A 21,402-nucleotide genomic window follows, 5' to 3' on the forward strand; every position below is an offset into this window, starting at 1 on the left:
ATTCGTGCCGGGAAGTCCCATATTGGGGTAAAGCGCTCCCTAACAAAGGCGACTCCTGAAATTATTATTGCTTACTTGTCATCTCTTCTTTAGCCAGGGTCTATCGGACAACCTTCCTACCCTTACAATATAGGGGTAAGGTCTACTCTATCGTCCTCTCCCAGTTGTGGGATTATACTAAGTGTGGTGTTGATATTGGTGTTGTAGCTTCCAATTTCAACGTTGAAAATAGACATGTTAGATAGTTTATAATAATAATATTTGACCTTTTTTACATAACGATTCTTCGAGCGACTACTTGTACACTCGCTTTGTCAATTATTTGATTGTTTACCTTTTTTGGTTCAAATTAAATTTACTTATTTCGATATCAACAAATAAGTTATCTTATAATGATTTGCATATTAATATTTCAGGAAAGAATTTTGATTCTTTACTTATTCTTTATCGTACATATTATTTTATTGAAACGTGTACTTCATAATTTGATGCCGAAAAACTAGTAAAACAAAAAGGATACGGAAAAATAGGGAAATAGTGGGGAATGTACGTGGGAAAGTACAACCGCGTGAAATAAAAAGCTACTTTGCGTGAAGTGTACCATCAACCAACTTATTGCTTCCACTTTATTTTTTGGCTTTTCATTTGGTATTCAATAATACTAATTTGTATTGAAAAATTTCACTAACTCTCAAATCTCATTTGGTTTTTGATATTCGCTACGGTAAATTAATACTAATTCAAAATTTCACTAACTCACATCATCTTTGATGATTATATTCCACATACCTAGCAATTTATATACATTAAAAAAAAAATCTTGACTTATTAGAAATGATTCAATATATTTTTCCTTTAACCTACCAAAATAAAAATGCTCTAATTATATTAAAAATGGTTCAAAAAAATGTTCTTACTCTTACTGAACCAGATTTGCTCCTAACATTATTTTCAAGCTTACAATAAATTATGACCAAATCCAACTCAAGAAAACCCATCATGCGTTACATTATTAGTTCTCGCATGGATTTCCCCTATTTCGGGGTGGGTCAAAAAAAATTTAGTCGTAGCCTAAAAAGTTTTAAATATTTATCTTGCCTTATATAACTTTATGAATTTTGAAACTAAATTTTTACCTCTAATTACATAAATTATATAGAATTAAACGGCATAGTTTATTTGACCTTGTAAATTATAACTTGTGCTATATTGTCATACGAAAATATATATTTTTTGCTTTGTGATTAACTTTTGCCTTGTGAATGATACTTTCACCAATATTTTATTAGTACTTAAAAGTGTTTTAAAAGGACCATTTTTTTTTATAAAAAAAACACTGATTTAAAGGTCAAAAATTAAAATAGACAACTCTAAAATAGAGACATTTGTCTTTAAGAAAAGGAAAAGGGGAAAAAAGGCGATATAAAAAAAGTACTGGGGTCACAATCGTCGTTGATTTGGACTTGTTTTGGCCATTGTTCATTTCGCCCACACTGCTTCACTCGACTGAAAATGGAGAATCAGGGTTTTACATTTTGAAATTCGGAGGCAAAACAAAGCAATGGAAGCCATTCAATCACTATACATGCATAACCTAAACCAACCTACACTTGATAAACAGTATTTAGGGTTTGATCCTCAACCTCCCGAAGCGGCGTCATTTTCATCGGAACCCAATCTTCAAAACCCTAGTCGGGATCTCCCAAAAGCTGAGGAAAACGACGTTGATGATGATGATGAGATGTTGCTGCGAATCATTTTTGAGGAGCTTCAGAATCTGGTGTTGAACCAGGCGTTCAGTGAAGAGAGAGCAAAAGGAGGTGTTTATGAATCTATTAAGGCAAAATCTGAGAGTGAAGATGAAAAAGATGTGCAAATGATAGTTGAAGAGCTTAAGAATCTGGTGGTAAATCAGGCATTCAGTGAAGAGAGAGCTAAAGGAGATATTCATGAAGGAAATGGAAGAGACGAAGTGGGAAATGAGTACGGTGGTAATCATTATGAAGATGGTGCTGGTTGGAGCGAAAATGAAAATGTGATTGATGTGAAAAATGAGAATGGTGGTGAAGTGGTTTCAAGGGAATGGGGATTTGATCACTATGAAGATGGTGACTATAGTTGGAGCGAAAGTGGAATTGTGGTTGATGTGGAAAATGAGAAAGGTGGCGAAGCTGGTTCAAAGGAATGGGGATTTGATCACTATGAAGATGGTGACCTTAGTTGGAGCGGAAATGGAATTGATGTGACAAATGAGAACGGTAGTAAGGCGGGTTCAAAAGAATGGGGATTTAATGCGAATGGGAGGAGGTTGAATTACCCGTTAAGGCCTGATGCTGTGGATTGTGCTTATTATATGAAAACAGGGACATGTCAATATGGATTGAATTGCAAGTTTAATCACCCTTCCCGAAGACAAAACCAGGTATAATGTCATGGGTTTGAAGTGGCTTTAGCTGTACTTATTCTATGTTTTGTGGATTGAATGAATGGTGTTGTTAAATAAAAGGAATGTTGTGGATGAATCTTATTAATAGTAGAGGATAGTGATGTTCTACTGTTTTGTTTGTTTAATTACGGGATTATTAAGTTTTTTTCTTGTGCATAGTGGACTTTTAAAGTAATAGGGATGAAATGGGCCCAAATGGTGTTAAAGGATTCACATGACTAGTTTGAGATTGAGTGTAGTAGTTGTTGCTACACTTCTGAAGTAATGATGGGCTTGAGGTGCAAGCTAACTGAGGGCTGCTTCATAGTTAGTTGTTGGCACTTAAGGGGCATGATAAATCATGCATTGATATGTGTTGTTAAAGAATCCATAATATCATCCATCATTGGCATTATTGTTCTCTGTAAAGTAGTGAGTTTTACTTGACATCTATATGTGAGGTGGATTAATAGGATGAGTATCTGAAGGTTATGTTGATCTTTGTGGTGGTCTTTCTTCCATTACTACTGTTCATATGCTTAGGTTAGAACTTAGATCCTAAATACTTCTGTGATGCTTACTATATTGAGTTCGTTTGTGACCTCTTCAACAGTGGGCAATGGAGAAGGGCAAGCAAAGGGATGAAAGTGAGGAAAGAGCAGGGCTGATTGAATGCAAGGTTATGAAATTTATCATAGTTAAAAGCATGAGACGAGGAAAATCTTTGTTTCTTCTATGCTTCATCTTTTGAGTAATTTGGTTTGATGTTGAATATTGAGTATCATAATGTAAAAAACAAATGTTAGTGCTTTATGAAATACAGCCTCTTTGATATCAACTGATAAACTTGTTTATTAACATGCACCTAATATCTACCATTTAATTTATGCCAGAAACACATGAGAGACGATTTATGGTAAAAATCTGTTCTACATTTCTGGTTTATATGGATAGTCAAATTGATCAAGCTGTTATTGTGATTTGGCTGCATGACCATTGCAATCTGACATTATTGGGTTATTGAACTAGTTTGGCTTAATACAGTAAGGTTGCATTACCAATAAGCATGGTTTAAAATCTTTGTAGGTTTCTCTACTTTTTGGTAAACTACTTGCATACGGGATTTTTTCTTCCCTTCATTTCAATGAAATTACCTTTTTACTAGATTAGAACAAAACTCATGTATTTCAAAACTTGTTTCTTAGCCCCTGCTCCTCAGAAGATGATGAGGAGAAAATAGCAAATTGTCATAATTAATCTAGTTTGAGAAACTAAAAGTTTTGACTTTTGACCATAGTGTTTTATAATGAAGTACTGGTAATTTCTGAGGGAGAACCCACCCGTGGTGCATGGAAGCTCTTCCTTTTTTTAAGTAGGTAGTTCTAGTCATTTCCTTCACTTACTGAATCTATAGCAGAAGGGATCATGGAATTTCCTTTAGTTTTGACTGCTTTTCTCATATAAATTTGTTAGAATAGTGACTTTCAGTTGCATAATGGTAGAATGTAATGGACTGATAAGAAGGTCATAGGTTTGCACCCAAGGGTGTGGCCTATTGGTCAAGAGAACCACAAGGTCTTAGGTTTAAGGCCCAGTGGAAACAAAAAACACTAGCTGAGTTCTTCCCATCTTTTCGAGCCTTAGTGGATAGAATCATGAGGTACCTATCCTTGTAGGAGGCAGCAACTATTCCGTGGAATTAGTCGAAGTACGTGCAAGATGACCTGGACACCATGGTTTTCAAAAATAAAATAGTCATAGATTTCTAGGTGAATGAGAAAAAAGTTGTATTCGAGGAGCTATTTTAAGTGCAACATGCATAATTTAGTATTTTAGTTGTGGAATGAGTTCATGCATAAAGTTGAACTGACACTGCTCAATGATACATCTTTTTTCTTTTTTATCAGTAAGCAATCCATCTTTCTTTGTCCTGTGTTTTCGTGGATAGATTTGTAGAACTAAACTGATCAGACATCGACTGATTACTACAGTTTTTACATGTTATTTCATTTAGTGTTGTTAATTCTCTCTATGGTGATATTTAGGACCTCTATGTGATGACCTTGCCTATATGTATGCATCAAGATGCTTCTCTCGTTTGTGTTGTGCTGTAACTGGAATTTGCCTCTTAATTGTCAATGCTAAGATTCTGACTTATACAATTGAGTCCTCTTAAGTTGCTGACACAATTGTGAGAGTAGTTGTTTAGTTGTTTCCAAGCGTGTCTCTACTATGGATGTGTGGGAAAAAATAGTTTTTATGCCTTTCACATATTTTCCTTCTTGGCTCTGTTATAACTTATAAGTTCTTAAAGCTTCTATACCGTATTGAAGGTGGCATATTTCCTTTTTGGCTAAAATTTTTTCTTTTTCGTTAATCTTGCAGTATTACCTAACAGAAGGAGGGTGCAAGTATGGAAATGCCTGTAAATATAGTCATAGTAAGAGAAAGGGTGCAATCTCACCTGTTCTGGATTTTAACTTTCTTGGCCTGCCAATTCGACAGGTAATGCTCCTTGCTGTCATTCAGAACCTTTTTGAATTTGAGAATTATGTCCTTAAGGGATTTATCTTCATTTCAGGGAGAGAAGGATTGCCCCTTCTACATGCGCACTGGGTCTTGCAAGTATGGATCCAATTGCAGGTTTCATCATCCTGATCCTACTACAATGACTGGAAACAATCCTTCCCTTGGATACAACAATGGTGGATCTGCTCCAGTACAAAGTGCCTCCTATTCACCAGTGTCTTCTTGGTCTTCACCACGAGCATCGAATGAGACAGCTCCTTTCATACCAGTGGTATATCCAGCAAACCAAGGCATTCTTCCTCTAAGTCCAGAATGGAACAGGTTTCAGGTAATTTATGTATTAATTTAACTTCCTTGTTTCTGAAATGATTGTTGTTTATGGCTTGTCCTGAAAGATGGGTCATTGTGTTTAATGCTTCAGCAAATCTCTGTTTCTTTGATTCAGAGTATATTGAGTCTGGTACTTCTATTCCATGCAATGGAAGCATTATTAGTTTTGATATGTACATTTAACGAAGAGAGATTCAACTAGTATAGTTGTAGCTCAACAAAGTCACAGACTAGCAGTTAGTCAAGCTCCATGTGCCATGTCATTCTATCTTGGTTCAATTAACTACATGTGTTTTGGACACATGTTATAAAATACACTAGTCACTGCAAAGAAAAGATTTTTCTATGATGTCATACGCCATGTGAATTAAGTGAAGTTTATAATCATTTTACTATTTGTCTTTGTTTGTAATTCATAAAACTTATTTGACAGAGTGTTTGCCTATTGTTTTATGAGTTTCCTCTGACTTGTACCTTGTTTGTTTCTGCTGATTGAGGCCCCGGTCTATCAAACCTCAGAGAAGAGCCTACCTACACCTCCAGCATTTACTATGAAGGATCCAGCAACTAAGACGAACATTTATTCCCGACCTCAACCACCGTGGCTTGTTGAAGAATACCCTGAACGTCCAGGTCAACCTGATTGCAGTTACTTCATTAAAACAGGAGATTGTAAATATAAGTCTGACTGCAAATTTCATCATCCAAAGACTCAAAAATCCCTGACAAACCCCCCGAGTGTTCTCAGTGACAAGGGCCTGCCACTAAGACCAGTAAGTTTTTCGTCTCTCCAGATCTAAAAGCTTTTTGATATTTCTTAGAAAATCTCTTTTTGAGGCATATGTTGGTGGATATTTAGCTGGTGTTCGAGGACACCTGCTCCTCCTGATGCCCTTAATTTCTAGCTAATGTTTGAGGACACTTGTTAGTTAACGTTTACTTCTCTAAGATAATGTCTGAATGATCATCTATTTGACTCTGCGGAAGCAACTTCTTCAAGGAATACTTAATTCCTTTCAAGATGTTTGTTTGTTCTTATACAGTAGTACTTGGCCAAGATTATAGGACCCTTTTATTTATTTCAGACTTTCTAACAATAAATCTCAATTATGGACCAAATAATTGTGAACTTGTGATTTCCATACAAAGTTTATTTCATTTTGTTTTGTAATTCTAGGGCCAAGCTATCTGTTCATTCTATAGCCGTTACGGGATTTGCAAGTATGGACCTGCCTGTAAGTTTGATCATCCCGAACATATTGACAACCCAGCGTCTTCTCCTGCGCCTGCTTTTTATCAGCCTCCATTTGGCATTTCATCTGCATCAGATGGCTTGAGGATGGCGAGGAAAGGAAATGGAAGTGGCTCTCTAGTACATCAGTCTGTCTAAGAAATCTTCGCATCCATTTCACCCAGAATTTAGAACAGAAATCACATGGCTCTTTAGCGTTTTGTGTTGTCAAAAGCTCAAGCAAATAGGATTTTGTATATTATAGCTTGTTTTAAGACTGCAGGAGGATATATGCATGACGATGCAGCAGTATGTCATTAGGAACATTAACTTAAATCAGATGTGCAACCTCTTTTTAATGTTAGTTCTTGCTCGAGCATGAAAGTTTCATTTCGGGAAGCATGACATACTATGATACTATCTGTTTTGTCGAGTTATGTTTTGGTCTCTGCTATAGTTGTACGTGCTAGAAATACTTCGCAGACCTTGAACCTGAATTTAGTTATATATTGTGCCTAATTCTTTTGAAATTGAAGAAAACGTTTCTCCCTGCTCCCATGTGCTGCTTCTGTTGACAAGCTACTATCCTGCATAATATGTTACTAAAACAGTCAAATTATCGTAGTTAATTCTCCATTCGTTATCTAATATACAAATTTCTCAAATTTAATTTTGTGACATTAAACTCCACTAGTACTGAAGTTAGAATTGAAGCTTTTGTCTTAATTTAAGTTTAGAGAACATACTTAACACTCCATTTCTTGTTGTACCGTACCTAAACAATACTATGATGATCACTTCAAAGTCACCACGTGGTGCAGTAAAATACAGTAATTTGATGGCTCTCAAATATATTAATTCTCACATTAATCATGAGATTACGTCTTCTTTAAACTCCCACAAGTGAGCTTTCTTATCTCATGAACAGAACTTCATATTTAAAAACATCTAGACCTTGAAGGTTTGCCGACAGGACCAGTGAGGGTCTTGAGTCAAGACCATTCATTTTCAAGGTCATTGGTTGTAATTTCCTGTTTTAATTCTACTCAACATGACAGAAAATTACAGCAACTCAAGAAAATAAGCAAGTACTATATGGAAATAAGTTTATAATTAATGACAGGACATATAGACCAATACGTGACTCAAACACCGAAAGGAGTATATTTAAGTGTTCGTTAGTTTAGGAAGCAAGTCATCCCAGGATTATTATTCCACCCTCAATGTGAGATAAAAATAACACTATAAATCCAGGATAAGCTATCCCACAATTTTATCCCAACCAAACATGATAAAACTCATCCTAAATTAATACCAGGATTAATTATCCCTTACCCGTAGAAAACGAGTCCATCTAGGCAACCTAAACAAAAAGATACACCTACATTAATGAAAGAAACACACATAAAAATATAAATGAACTACCAACCATTTACAAAAGGCTTCTCATATCCTTTAGTCTTATCTTGTGTATTACTGATGGTTTAATCAATTGTGTAAAGAACTTTCTAAAACACACTATTATTTGATCCTCTAAATGAGCAATCAAGTCAGCTTCATCATCACCAGTTAAGTTAAAAGTTCCATGCATTCCCAGCTTTCAGAATCAGAATTACCATAAACATCCTAATTCAACCTTCGGGAAAAAAAAATAAGCAACATAGAAATCCAAAATTTCCTCCTAAACATGCTTCAAAAAGCACAAAACCCAATTTAAGCTCCGAAATAGTAAAATTACACAATAACACAAATTCCTATGAAGAAATGTTTCAAATAGCACTAAATTCTTCTGATACCAAGGCTATAAGTATTGAAATTATACTTCCAAAATTTAGGGATTCATTCTTCCCCTCAAGAAGATGCCTTCGTCTTCCTGGGAGCCAATTGAGTCTCAGGCTGCATGAATAAAAAATGTTTATGATACTTGCAAAAGATATGATACTTGAGACAACATAATGGCAGAAACAAAAAGATCTAAAGATGACTGATGAAAAAGCAAAGGCTACTGACATAGACTTGATGCCATGTATTGAAGTTATAAGAATCAACTATGAGGAATAACAAGGAAACAGATAGAAACTATACCTCTTTCTTAACAGATTCTTCCTTTTCAGACAATACCAGCTCGATATGGCACGGATGTGACATATAAGCTGCAGAAAGGTCAAGAAGTTAAAATTGTAATCCATATCCTCAACTACAATAAGAACCATCGAGGAAATAAGAGGAGCACTCACGATTGATTCTTCCATGAGCACGGTATGTACGGCGCCTCTGTTTCGGTGCTTGGTTTACTTGGATGTGAGTAATGTAAAGTGAATCCACATCCAAGCCTTTAACCTAAAATGAGGTGAAAGCAACAACAAACTCATCTTTAGAGAAAAGCGAAAGCAAAGGACCAAGGGAAATAATATAATCCTACAAATTTGAACATACTTCAGCATTACTCTCAGCATTTTTTAGCAAATCCAGAATAAACTTCGCAGATTTGACAGGCCAACGTCCTTGTCCATTAGAGTGGCGATTCTTTGCCTGAGCAGTGCGACCAACCCCACGACAAAAGCGGGTGAAGGGGATGGCTTGTTTGTGGGCAAGAACATCCTCCAAGTAGCTCTTTGCCTTGTTCAAAGGCATCTTCCTAAGGGCATGCGCTGTTTCTCTAGTATTCTAGAGATAGATAATAAGTACACATTAGAGTAAGGAAGACATGCAAAGATTAGAATAACCATCAGAAATTACAGAACTGTTAAATATCACTCCTACTGATACAGAACTGATATGTGTCATTCCAACTCCTAAGGGCATGTGCTGTTTCTCTAGTATTCTAGAGATAGATAATAAGTACACATTTGAGTAAGGAAGGCATAAAAATATTAGAATGAACATCAGAAATTACAGAACTGTTAAATATCACACAACTGATACAGAACTGTTATATATCATTACAACGGATGCAGAAGTGTACAGAAGAAAGAACATTGATCCTAGAAAACCAATTGTCACCAGAAGAATCAATATTCTGAATAAAAGTAGTCAAGGCAGAGTTTTGTGCTATCAGTGATTGATTGAGATAGCGAACTCCTTGTATTATATTTTGTTTTTGCAAAATATTATAAAATGATAGTGATTAAAGAGCCACTGAACAGCGAAGAGCACAAAGGAAAACTGACACAGTGATCTCAGAATCATAGTCTAAAAATTAATGCAGTGCCCTGATGAAATTATTAAAGCAAAGTGGTCTGTGGAACTGCAACTTCTTTAATTAAGAGCCTCATACATGGCAGATAGGCAAGAGAAAATATCAGAGCTTAGATGTCTAAAGTGCAAGCATTATCAGCAGTCCAGTGAACTACCAAGAACAGAAGACAAAAAAGTGCATTTACACTTTAACTTGGTGAGCAAACTCAGATACATGATTCAAATACAGTTATTGTCATCAACATTCAAATTGCATAGTACCACCCTCTTCTGTCATACACTAATTGCAACAGAATTGAGCACACCGTTATTTGCCAACAACCACAGAGCCACCATGATTATCACAAGTATTTTAGCTGAAACAGCTCAGCTTAAACCACATTATTTTAAAACGTAACGGAACTGTCAAAAATTGTTTAGCTACTACTTAGTCGATGAATACATTACTTAAATAAGGCTTTACTTAAACGAGGCAAGTGATTTTTTATGACCACAAGGCAACACAAAAAACATGCTTGCTGAATCCAGAATAAGGGAAACAGCTATACAGCTGATACAAACAAATGAAATTCGATTTATCTCGATTATAGCATAGTAACAACTACGAACAATATGCAAATGCAAAAAATCCATGAAAATATTGAACCTCACAACGAAACAACAAAACTAGCAGACACGAATAGCTTGCAAAGCAGAAAATCACAAAAGATCAAAATTTAACATAAAAATATATATCACACACCTTGAAATGAGCTCTGAGATCCGAACCCCTAGCTTTACAAGCTGATACAAGAACATTAAAAAATCAAATAAAAACCAACATATATAAACACTCTCGCATAATGCTACAAAAATAAAATGTGTGTATCGTATTGAGTACTCACATTTGGTTGGGTTCTCTGGTTCATTCGAATACTTCACCTACATAAAAACAAACGAATTAACACATAAATCAATCGGAGAATTAGAAGGTTTAACACACTAACTAACCATGGCTGCCGGTGATCTGATGTTCCCCTGCAGCTGCTGATAGAAGATGTCTGCTTCGGTTCTAGGGCTTTCCTGTTAATATTCTGGTTATAAAAGTAGTTTTAAAAATTAATTGGGCTGTGTTCATTTGAGCCCTTAACTTCTGTTGGGCTTTTTTTATTTAAAATTGGGTAAATTACATAAATCACATATTTTTAAGGTAAAATTATAATCTATACCTTAAAAATTTATAATTACAGAAATCTCTCAAACGATACAATAATATAAGCGTTGATACATTAATCTGATGCGCGAGATACGATAATAGAAGCGTTGATACATGCGCGAGATACAATAATATAAACGTTGATAAATTAATCTGATGCGCGAGATACAATAATATAAGTGTTGATACATTAATTTGATGCGTGATACAATAATATAAGCACTGATACACTAATCTGATGCGCGAAAATGAGGAATTTTGGAGATTTGTAAAACTTATAGGGGATAATGGTAATAAGTAAACTAAAAGGTGGGATTTGTGTAATTTTTCCTTTAAAATTTCATGAGATGAGCCCATTTGAATGCTCTCATTTAACTTATAGTCAAGTCTCTAAAAATAATCTTCTCTCCGACAACAGAGTTAACTTGGCACAGGAATTAAAAAACACTAAATGATAGAGATAATTTTACCAAATTATACTTATTAAATATAAATCATTTAAACATTGAAAATTGAATAATATTTGATGGCAGGTGTAAAATAGACATAAAATGATAAAATATTTATTGGTTTTATAAATTAGACAAGAATTGTTGGACATTCTAAAATAGTACTCCTTCTATCCCTAATTACTTGTCCACTTTTTCTTTTTTAGTTGTCCTTAATTACTTGTCCATTTTGACAAATCAAGAAAGATCAAAATATTTTTACATATTTTATCCTCAATTAATTACTTTGAAAAATGTAGAACTTCTTGAAAATCTTAAATTTTTAATTCATCCACTCCATAATTAATTGGGGTAAAATGGTAAACTCAGTATATCAATAATTGCTTTCTTAATAGGTGTGTCAATTCAAAAGTGGACAAATAATTAGGAACAAAAAGAGTATAATGGACAAGTAAAAATGGACGGTGAGATTACTAAACTCGTAGGCTAGTGTAAGCAAACTTCATATAAATGTGCTCCTCCGTTTTTTTCTTCGTTCTATTTCTTTTTAGTTGTTGTACAATTGTTGTGTGTTTCAAATTTATTGTAATTCAAATGAAGTTTAATGCTTGAGTCAAAGCCTATTAAAATCATAAAATAAATAATTCCAGCAATTCCTATAAATATAAAATTCCATGGATAAAATTAAAGGATCATTTTAAAAATTATTGTTGCAAGTTTGAAGAAGTGGATCCTGAATTTTGAATATAAAAAGTGAATTTAAATCAAGTGTATGTTGTTGAAAAACGTGCAAATGTAGGCAAGGTTGAAGATTGGTGCATAGTTCAAATTTCATGAAACTATTCTTAATTTCGAACATATATATCTAAATTTCAAAATTCAGATATTAATGTTTGAAGTTTGGCCTTGATAAGACAATTTTTTGACGCAAATTATGGAAATTTATTTGCACAAGTAATATGCTAAACTTCGAGCAAAATTCATAACTTCACAGGTTATCTCATAAATATGAAAATTTATAATTTGTGAAAGCTATCAAAACTTCCTCAAATATGAATTGAACCAGTATGACCGTTTGGAGGAGCTAGTTTTGAGGTTTGGAGAGGAACAAGTATGACCAGATGTGTCGTATTATACTGTATTTTATTATTTTTGATGAATACAACACTTGAATAGATTATATTGTTTTCCATCATTACATAATATCACATCAACAATTTGAATGATAAATAAATATATAAAAAAAGGGTACGGGATAGGAGTTATTATAGAAAATAGAGAAAAAGATAAAATAGGACTATAAGATAAGAAGCAAAAACAAATGAAAATAATAATAATGTAACCACACGATCACGCCAAGTCGATTGTTACATAAAATGTGACTTATTATCATTATGTTATAATGGATTTATCGATACAATATACTAATAAAGTTTAAATAACAATCAAAATAAATATTATATTTAAATTAACACACCATACAATAATATAAATAACAACCATCCAAACAAAATTATAAGTTTCAACATTTTGACGCAGAAATAAAGGAGTCAACCGGTTAAACAAATTTCAAACAACTCAGCCTCCTTTTGTAGGAAGAATGTGATTTACTAGTGCTTTTGTACTTGATAGTTAAAAAAAACAAAAAAAAAACAGCTCAGTGTACTAAGCTCCTGTCTATTTGACAGTGTTTGCCTATAATCATAGGCGAATCTAGGATTTTTCGAATATGGGTACATCAAGAAAAATGTATTAAGTGGGAATTGATCCGAACATGGGTGCACCAAAAAAAATGTATTAAGTGGAAATTGATCCTCAGTCCTCAAAGTCAAAAGCTCAACATTTAACCATGTGGACCAACTAGACTTTTTATAGTACGGATGCAAGAATATAATATTATACAAATGTTAGAAAATATATACATAAAATATCTAATTTTACGAAGAAACCACGGGTTCGAGTGCCTGATTTTTTGCACCTAAATTCGCCACTGTGGCTATAGTCCTTTTGTGTTTTGTGTTGTCAAAAGCTCTCAAGCAAATAGGATTTTTTATATTATAGCTTGTTTTTAGACTGTAGGAGGGTATATGCATGACGATGCAGCAGTATGCCATTAGGAACAATAACTTAAGTAAGATGTGCAACCTCTTTTTAATGTTAATTCTTGCTCGAGCATGAAAGTTTCATTTTAGGGAAGGATGACGTACGCATACTATAATACATTTTGCTATGGTTGTACGTGCTAAAAATACTTCTCAAAGTAGAGCGTCACCTTGTTGACATGCTACTATCCTCCATAATATCTTTTCTTAAAACAGTCAAATCATCTTTAGCTAATTCTCCATTCGTTAGCTAATATTTAACTTTCTCCAAATTTATTTTGTTACATTGAACTCCCACAAGTACTGAGAACATACTTATCACTACATTTCGTGCTGGATCGTACCTAAACAATACTGTGGATTAATTTATAAGAAGCCTTGGAAGTGATCTTCTAAAAGAGCATTCAGGTCAGAATCTACACTTTATTTCAAGCCACTAATTTTAACATCATAGATAACAACTAGAGCAATTCATCATCAACAGTTGAAATTTGGTGCATTCCCCACTGTAAGAATCAGAATACTACTAACATCCCAATTCATTCTTAGAAAAAGCAAGACCATAGAAATCCAAAATTTCCTCATAAACATGCTCAAAAAGCACAACCCAATTTAAGCTCCGAAATAGTAAAATTACACAAAAACACTAAATTCTATGAAGAAATGTTTCAAATAGCACTAAATTCTTCCGACACCAAGGCTACAGGAATATTGAAATTACACTTTCAAAAATTTAGGGATTCCTTTCTCCCCTCAAGAAGATGCCTTTGTCTTCCTTGGAGCCAACTGAGTTTCAGGCTGCATGAATAAAAAAATATTTAGGATAACTACAAAAGAATATACTTGAGACAACATAATGGCAGAAACAAAAAGATCTAAAGATGACTGATGAACAGCAAAGGCAACTGTTATAAAGTAGGCACCATGTACTCAAGTTATGAGAATCAACTATGAGGAAGAACGAGGAGACAGATAGAAACTATACCTCTTTCTTAACAGATTCTTCCTTTTCAGACAATACCAGCTCGATATGGCAAGGATGTGACATATAAGCTGCAGAAAGGTCAAGAAGTTAAAATCGTAATGCATATCCTCAACTACACTAAGAACCATCCAGGAAATAAGAGGAGCACTCACGATTGATTCTTCCATGAGCACGGTATGTACGGCGCCTCTGTTTCTGTGCTTGGTTTACTTGGATGTGAGTAATGTAAAGTGAATCCACATCCAAACCTTTAACCTAAATTGAGGTGAAAGCAACATCTTTAGGGAAAAGATGAAAGCAAAGGACCGAGTGAAATAATATAATCCTACAAATTAGGACATACTTCAGCATTACTCTCAGCATTTTTGAGCAAATCCAGAATAAACTTTGCAGATTTGACAGGCCAACGTCCTTGTCCATTAGAGTGGCGATTCTTTGCCTGAGCAGTGCGACCAACCCCACGACAAAAGCGGGTGAAGGGGATGGCTTGTTTGTGGGCAAGAACATCCTCCAAGTAGCTCTTTGCCTTGTTCAAAGGCATCTTCCTAAGGGCATGTGCTGTTTCTCTAGTATTCTAGAGATAGATAATAAGTACACATTAGAGTAAGGAAGACATGCAAAGATCAGAATGACCATCAAAAATTACAGAACTGTTAAATATCACTCCAACTGATAGAACTGTTATATTTCATTCCAACTGATTCAGAAGTGTACAGAAAAAAGAATATTGATCCTAGAGAACCAATTGTCAACAGAAGAATCAATATTCTGAATAAAAGTAGTCAAGGCAGAGTTTTGTGCTATCAGAGATTGATTGAGATGGTGAACTCCTTGCTATTTTTGCAAGAATATTATACAATGGTAGTGATAAATAATCAGAGCCACTGAACAGTAACAAACACAAGAACAGAAGACAAAAAAAGTGCATCTACCCTATTACTTTGTGAACAAACTTGGATACATGCTTCAAATACATCTATTGCCATCATTCAAATTGCATGGTACCACCCTCTTCTGTCATACACTAATCCCAAACAGAAACGACACATTGTTATTTGCCAACAAACAGAGCCACCATATGCTTATCATAAGTATTTTAGCTGAAATCATCAGCTTAACACACATTTAACAAAGCATAACAGAAATGTCAAAAAATGTTCACCCATTACTTAATTGATGGATACATTCACTTCAACAAGGCAAGTCATTTTTTTAAAAAAAAAACTTGCTGAAAACACAAGTTAAGTTCGATATGCAATCGCAATATTGAACCACACAACGCAACAACAAAAATAAGTATAGCAGACGCTAATAACTTGCAAAGCAAAAAAATCACATAAAATCAAAATATAACATAAAAATACATATCACACACCTTGAAATGAGCTCTGAGATCCGAACCCCTAGCTTTGCAAGCTGATACAAGAGCATTAAACAATCAAATAAAAACCAACACATATAAACACTCTTAAATAATGCTACAAACAGAAAATGTATGCATCGTATTGAGTACTCACATTTGGTTGGGTTCTCTGGCTCATTCGAATACTTCACCTACATAGAAACAAAACGGATTAACACAGAACTCAATCGGAGATTTCGACGGTTTAACACACTAACTAACCATGGCTTCCGGTGATGCTGCTGTTCCCCTGCAGCTGCTGATAGAAGGTGTCTGCTTGGGTGCTAGGGTTTCCGTGTTATATTGAAATATATTCTGGTTATAACAGTGTTGAAAAATTAATTGGGCTGTGCTCTTTTTTACTGGGCCTTTTTGAAATATTTGGGCTCTTGACTCTGTGTTGTGTTGTTTTCTAAAAATTTCATGAGATGAGCCCATTTAATGCTTGACTCCAAGTCTATCTGAGATTCAGAATCATATAAGAAAGAGTAAATTTTAGGTTTAGCAAACATAGATATCATATTTGTATGTTATAACTATAGTTTGTATAATTACGCTTCATAGCAAATTTTATGTTTGCTATGGCTATTAATATGTATATTTCGGTATACATATACAAAAATAATCAATTGTATAATTTGTGTTTGTATAAAGCGAGAAAGAGAGAAAGACAAGAAAACTGGGCAGGGGAAGATCTGTATTTGTAAAATTATAAGTGTATGGGAAGAAAAAATATATATTTTTATTTGTATATACAATTTTCTCTCGCTTTATACAAACACAAACGCAATTTATACATTTGTGTTTGTATAAAGTAAGAGAAGCGAGCGAGATCTGGGAGAGTGGCGAGCGAGATTATCTGGGAAGAGAGGAGAACGAAAAAATATGTATATATACAATTTTCTCTTGCTTTATACAAACACAAATGTAATTTATACATTTGTGTTTGTATAAAGTGAGAGAGGCAAGAGAGAGACTGCCGAGCGAAATCGGGAGAGTGGCGAGTGAGATTCGCTGGGGAGAGAGGTAAATGATAACTATTTGCTACGGGTTACAATTAAATGAAACTGTGGTTATAATATTTAATTTGAATTAATAATTTGCTATTTTATACAATTTTCCCTACTTGTTCCCCTCCAAACCCTAAAACCTGCTCCTCCAAACGGTCATGCGTCAATTCATATTTGAGGAAGTTTTGATAATTTCCACAAAATATGAATTTTCATATTTATGAAAAACTTTTGAAATTATAAATTTTGCCTGAAGTTTAGCATATTACTTGTGCAAATAACTTTGTGTAATACACGTCAATAGATTCTCTTATCAAGAACAAATTATAAATATTCATATTTGAATTCAGATAATATATGTTCGAAATTGAGAGTAGTTTTTTAAAGTTTGAACTATGCACCAATCTTCATCCTAGTCAACATTTGCACGATTTTTCATAATACATACTTGATTTAAATTCACTTTTCGTAGTCAAAATTGAGGATCCACTTCTTCAATCTTGCAATAATAATTTTTAAATGATCAACTAATTTTCTCCATGAAATCTTATAGAGATTTATATTGGAATTATTTCGAACAAGTATGACCTTAACACCTCGTTTGAATAGTTGTATATCATTTCATAATGTGTCATATTATATTATCATTTTAAATTTTGATGAATATATCATTTGAATAAATAGATTGTATCATTTTCCGTCATTACATGATGTGACGTCAATAATTTGAAGGTTAAATTACAAAAATAAGTAGGGTATGAGGTAATATTATAAAAAAAAATAGAGAAAAAGATAAATAGGATTATTAGATAATAACCAATACTATAGATAAACAAATTCCATACAATCCGGACTCAGCCTCCTTTTCTGGGATGAATGTGCATTGGCCATTTGCTACTTGCTAGTGCTTATGGTACTTGATAGTTTTTTTTTAATTTAAAAAAATAGCTTGATGCACTAAGCTCCTGCTATGCGCGGGGTATAGAGAAAGGCCGGACCACAAAAATCTGTTGTACCGTCTTACCTAATAGTTCAACTTCTGCTTTTTACCTTGCAAATTTACCTCCTTTATCAATAAAAATAAAGAGCAGGATATAGGTTCCCTGTAATCGTTGTTAGGCCTCTGAATATTTATTCTCTCTTTGTAAAATTGGTCAGGAAAAGACTTTCTACTCGAGAATAATCAATTTTTAAAGTAAATTTTCACCACTTGATGATCACTTATAGTCGATTGATGAGCTTTTTTGTTGCTTTTGATGCATACAAGAACAAAAAAAGCTCCAACAAGGTGTTACAATGTTAACGATCAATTTTTACTGCAAAACTAAACAGAAGCATACGAGATCCAGAAAGCAAGACGATAACGAGCATGTGCCATTGAACAATAATATTTAGTAGCAAATTGTAACATAAATGTTTAACTCAAGCTAATCATAGTTGAACTGTTAAATTTCAACAATAATGTGATTTTCCTTCACTTCTCGATATCCTGGTGCTCCATTATCAGATCGATAGGAGACATTAGAGCTATCGTCTGTCAGCCGTTTTACGTCATTCCATCCATTTGACATTCTTGTACAATCGATGCCACACAGATAACCAACTCTTTTGCAGTATGATACAATTTCTTTTTTGTTCTTTTTCTTTTTGATTGTCGAATTGATAAATGATGAGAAGAACGGAACTTTAAGTCATGAAGAGACGTTCTCTTCCTTCTGAGACAAGTACCTAAAGGAAAACACAGCATGAAGATCAGATTTTTATTTTCACTAAAACAAGGTGATTAATAAAGGGATGGGAAAGATGATCCAGACGGATCTACATAAAAGACGCTCAAAACTTTGGTTAAACGCTTAATCTGGGAGCAGAACTTGCTAGTAACTACAACTGAATTGTTCAAATATTGTTGTTTCTGTTTAATATTAGTATGGATTATTATGCACTTGTGAACTGAGACACATACCGCTGATGCTTTAGCCAACGTGAGAGTTGATAGAGTTGCACTGACTCATTTGAAGCATGGCAAGCCAGAAGAAGATAATTGCGAGGACGTACCATCCATGCAAATCTCATACACAATAGTGAATATACACATAGCACTGCAGCCAAAGAAACAAAAGCAAGAAAATTCAATAAATGGTCTGAAACTGAGACAATCATTTATGCAGGATCAAAAGCAAAGCACACCAGAAGGTGTTGATGTACCAAAAACTTATGTTTTGAGCAGCAGCAGATTCAAAATTTAAATGCTGAAAGGTCTAGCAAAGTTAAAAATGCAGGTTCTGAAATTTATATTCAATCCTATCTACACTTTTTTTCCACATATTTACATGAGGCTCTAGTCTGAAGCCATAGGTTTGGCCAAACCACGGCTTATATTGGATCCACCATTGTTTCTACGAGAGACATTTTTCTTTTTTTCCACATATATACATGAGGTTCGAGTCCAAAGCAGAGTTTTGGCCAATCTCACAGCTTATACTGGATCCACCATTGTTTCTGCTAGAGACATTTTCTTTTGCATTCGAAACAAGGATACATCAACCATTGTTCGAGTAGTTTGGACTAAAAATGTAAAGACTACAACTATTTCACCTGAAGTCATGTTGCCAGATATTGCATCAGGGGGCTTCTGTGAATCCATCACTCCCTAACACATCAATTCAAGTAAATTTCAGAGACTTCAGTATTAGATTAAAAAAAACAGCGATACAGTAACGAAAACGATCAGCAGGGGTTAGGAACATACAGAAATGACAAATCCCCAGTTGGCCATAGGACCCCAAAAGTGAGTTGTTTTAGGACCAACAGGACTGTTCAAGAATGCCCGGAAGTAACTCATGATTTTGTAAGTCAATTGCCTCTGCATACAATGAAGCAAACTTCAAATACTAACAAAAACTATTTTAATTTGTAAATCACATTTATAGTCAATCCTAAATTCCTAATCATTTTCCAATTTACTGATAAAAAAATTGAATCTTTTCATTTAAAGAACAAACCTTTATCCTATAGTTCTGTTGAGATACCTCAAGTAAAAACAACAAATTAAATTTCCATTTTCTCTTCTATTCATTACAACAATAAAGAATCAAATTATCACGATCTTTATTCCTTTTTACCTACGTCTTCCTCTACCAACTCCAATGCCCACACCCAACCAAAGGACGTGACCTAGTGGTCAGTAAAGTAGGTTTAGAACCCTAACGTTTCAGGTTCAAATTCCTGCAGAAACAAAAATAATATGTAATTTCTTTTCATATTTCCTAACGTTTCAGGTTCAAATTCCCGCCGAAACAAAAATAATAGATAATTTCTTTTCATATGTCCTAAACGTTTCAGGTTCAAATTCTAGCAGAAACAAAAATAATAGGTAATTTCTTTTCATCTGTCTTAACGTTTCAGGTTCAAATTCCAGCAGAAACAAAACATATGTTCTAGTTTTGATTAACAAAGCTACCTGATGTTAGTAGCTGATAAGTATCCCATGAAATTAACGGAGACCCGAACACCAAGTATATCATTAGAAAGGAACAAAAACCAGTCTATAGCTACTAATGTTACAACAAGACCTTACCTCGAATACTGCGCAATAAAAAGCTTCTGCAATTGGTGATGAAATTGGGGAAATGCAAAATTAATTTCAATTTCTCTTTATGAGAATTGTTGAAATAAATGTGGATACTTTCTTGTTTTTCCAGAAAAGGAATTTTGCCATTAATAGGAGTAGCAGCTAGGGTTCATTATGAAAGTGGTTAGTTATGAATGAATTTCACGCTTTAATCAGTTAGAAATGAATTCCACACTTCAATAATTTCGTGTAGATATACTTGAGACCCCATCCTATGCAATGCCACCTGTGCACAAGTCAATTTTTATTTTTGGGAATAAAAATTAAATTTATAGGATTATGCGTATATTTACTAAGGAAAAATTGTATGAAATAACAAACTATTAATTCAAATTAAATGTTATACTCATAGTTTATTTTATTTGTAATTCGCAACAAACATTCCTTTTTTTTTGTCATCTGGTTCGATATACAATTACCCCATTTCGGTATACAAACTCATTCGGTATACAATTACTAATTTTTAGTTTGTTTATACAGATTCAATTTGTTGTTTGTATATATTACCCATTCGGTATACAATTACTATTTTTTAGTTTGTTTATACAAATTCAATTTATTGTTTGTATATTTTTCCTAGTTATACATAGCAAGACATGCTTGTATAATCTCTTTATGTATATATGTAGTAATTTTGTTTATATACAATTACTATGTTTTAGTTTGTATACAAATCAATATATAGATTACCGAAATATACAGATCAAGACATGACAGGTTTTTATGAATAAGTATATCGAAATATACAAATATAATGTATATATATACCGAAATATATAAATACATTATATATGCATACCGAAATATACAAATTAATATTCATAGCAAACATAATGTTTGCTATGGAGCGCAATTATACAAACTATAATTATAGCATACAAATATAATTTTTATGTTTGTTATGCCTACAATTTA

General features: G+C 33.8%; 5 protein-coding genes across 7 annotated transcripts in view; 1 reads left to right on the forward strand and 4 right to left on the reverse strand.

Moving 5' to 3' along the window:
• Positions 1 to 21,402, reverse strand: part of LOC125809594 (BTB/POZ and TAZ domain-containing protein 1-like) — an 85,794-nt gene that overhangs the window by 31,279 nt on the left and 33,113 nt on the right. The window lies entirely within an intron of this gene.
• On the forward strand, positions 1,415 to 6,910 carry LOC125809587 (zinc finger CCCH domain-containing protein 67-like). Its single transcript, XM_049489179.1, has 6 exons — positions 1,415 to 2,422; positions 3,039 to 3,104; positions 4,811 to 4,930; positions 5,007 to 5,282; positions 5,782 to 6,057; positions 6,462 to 6,910. Exons 1-6 carry the CDS (start codon positions 1,562 to 1,564, stop codon positions 6,672 to 6,674), a joined length of 1,812 nt encoding a protein of 603 aa, XP_049345136.1. The 5' UTR covers positions 1,415 to 1,561; the 3' UTR covers positions 6,675 to 6,910.
• Positions 8,246 to 10,777, reverse strand: LOC125809606 (60S ribosomal protein L17-1-like). The gene is made up of 7 exons (XM_049489201.1): positions 10,704 to 10,777; positions 10,598 to 10,634; positions 10,456 to 10,496; positions 8,952 to 9,182; positions 8,753 to 8,855; positions 8,601 to 8,668; positions 8,246 to 8,411 (listed from the first exon to the last, which is right to left on the reverse strand). Exons 1-7 carry the CDS (start codon positions 10,704 to 10,706, stop codon positions 8,367 to 8,369), a joined length of 528 nt encoding a protein of 175 aa, XP_049345158.1. The 5' UTR covers positions 10,707 to 10,777; the 3' UTR covers positions 8,246 to 8,366.
• On the reverse strand, positions 13,981 to 16,173 carry LOC125809607 (60S ribosomal protein L17-1-like). The gene is made up of 7 exons (XM_049489202.1): positions 16,069 to 16,173; positions 15,962 to 15,998; positions 15,820 to 15,860; positions 14,788 to 15,018; positions 14,597 to 14,699; positions 14,445 to 14,512; positions 13,981 to 14,257 (listed from the first exon to the last, which is right to left on the reverse strand). The coding sequence occupies exons 1-7, from the start codon at positions 16,069 to 16,071 to the stop codon at positions 14,213 to 14,215; spliced, it is 528 nt and encodes a 175-aa protein (XP_049345159.1). The 5' UTR covers positions 16,072 to 16,173; the 3' UTR covers positions 13,981 to 14,212.
• On the reverse strand, positions 18,217 to 20,626 carry LOC125809612 (mitochondrial pyruvate carrier 1-like). 3 transcript variants are annotated; one of them, XM_049489206.1, is made up of 6 exons: positions 20,434 to 20,626; positions 19,983 to 20,081; positions 19,606 to 19,719; positions 19,452 to 19,506; positions 18,820 to 18,955; positions 18,501 to 18,584 (listed from the first exon to the last, which is right to left on the reverse strand). In XM_049489206.1, the coding sequence occupies exons 3-6, from the start codon at positions 19,696 to 19,698 to the stop codon at positions 18,548 to 18,550; spliced, it is 321 nt and encodes a 106-aa protein (XP_049345163.1). In that variant the 5' UTR covers positions 19,699 to 19,719; positions 19,983 to 20,081; positions 20,434 to 20,626; the 3' UTR covers positions 18,501 to 18,547. The 3 variants fall into 3 exon arrangements, with proteins under 3 accessions (XP_049345165.1, XP_049345163.1, XP_049345164.1); XM_049489207.1 differs by having other exon boundaries at positions 19,979 to 20,081; XM_049489208.1 differs by lacking the exon at positions 19,983 to 20,081 and having other exon boundaries at positions 18,217 to 18,584; positions 20,434 to 20,625.

The sequence above is a fragment of the Solanum verrucosum genome, unplaced genomic scaffold (assembly GCF_900185275.1).
Source record: "Solanum verrucosum unplaced genomic scaffold, falcon-dt-bn FXZP01000121.1, whole genome shotgun sequence".
Classification (NCBI taxonomy): Eukaryota; Viridiplantae; Streptophyta; class Magnoliopsida; order Solanales; family Solanaceae; genus Solanum; species Solanum verrucosum.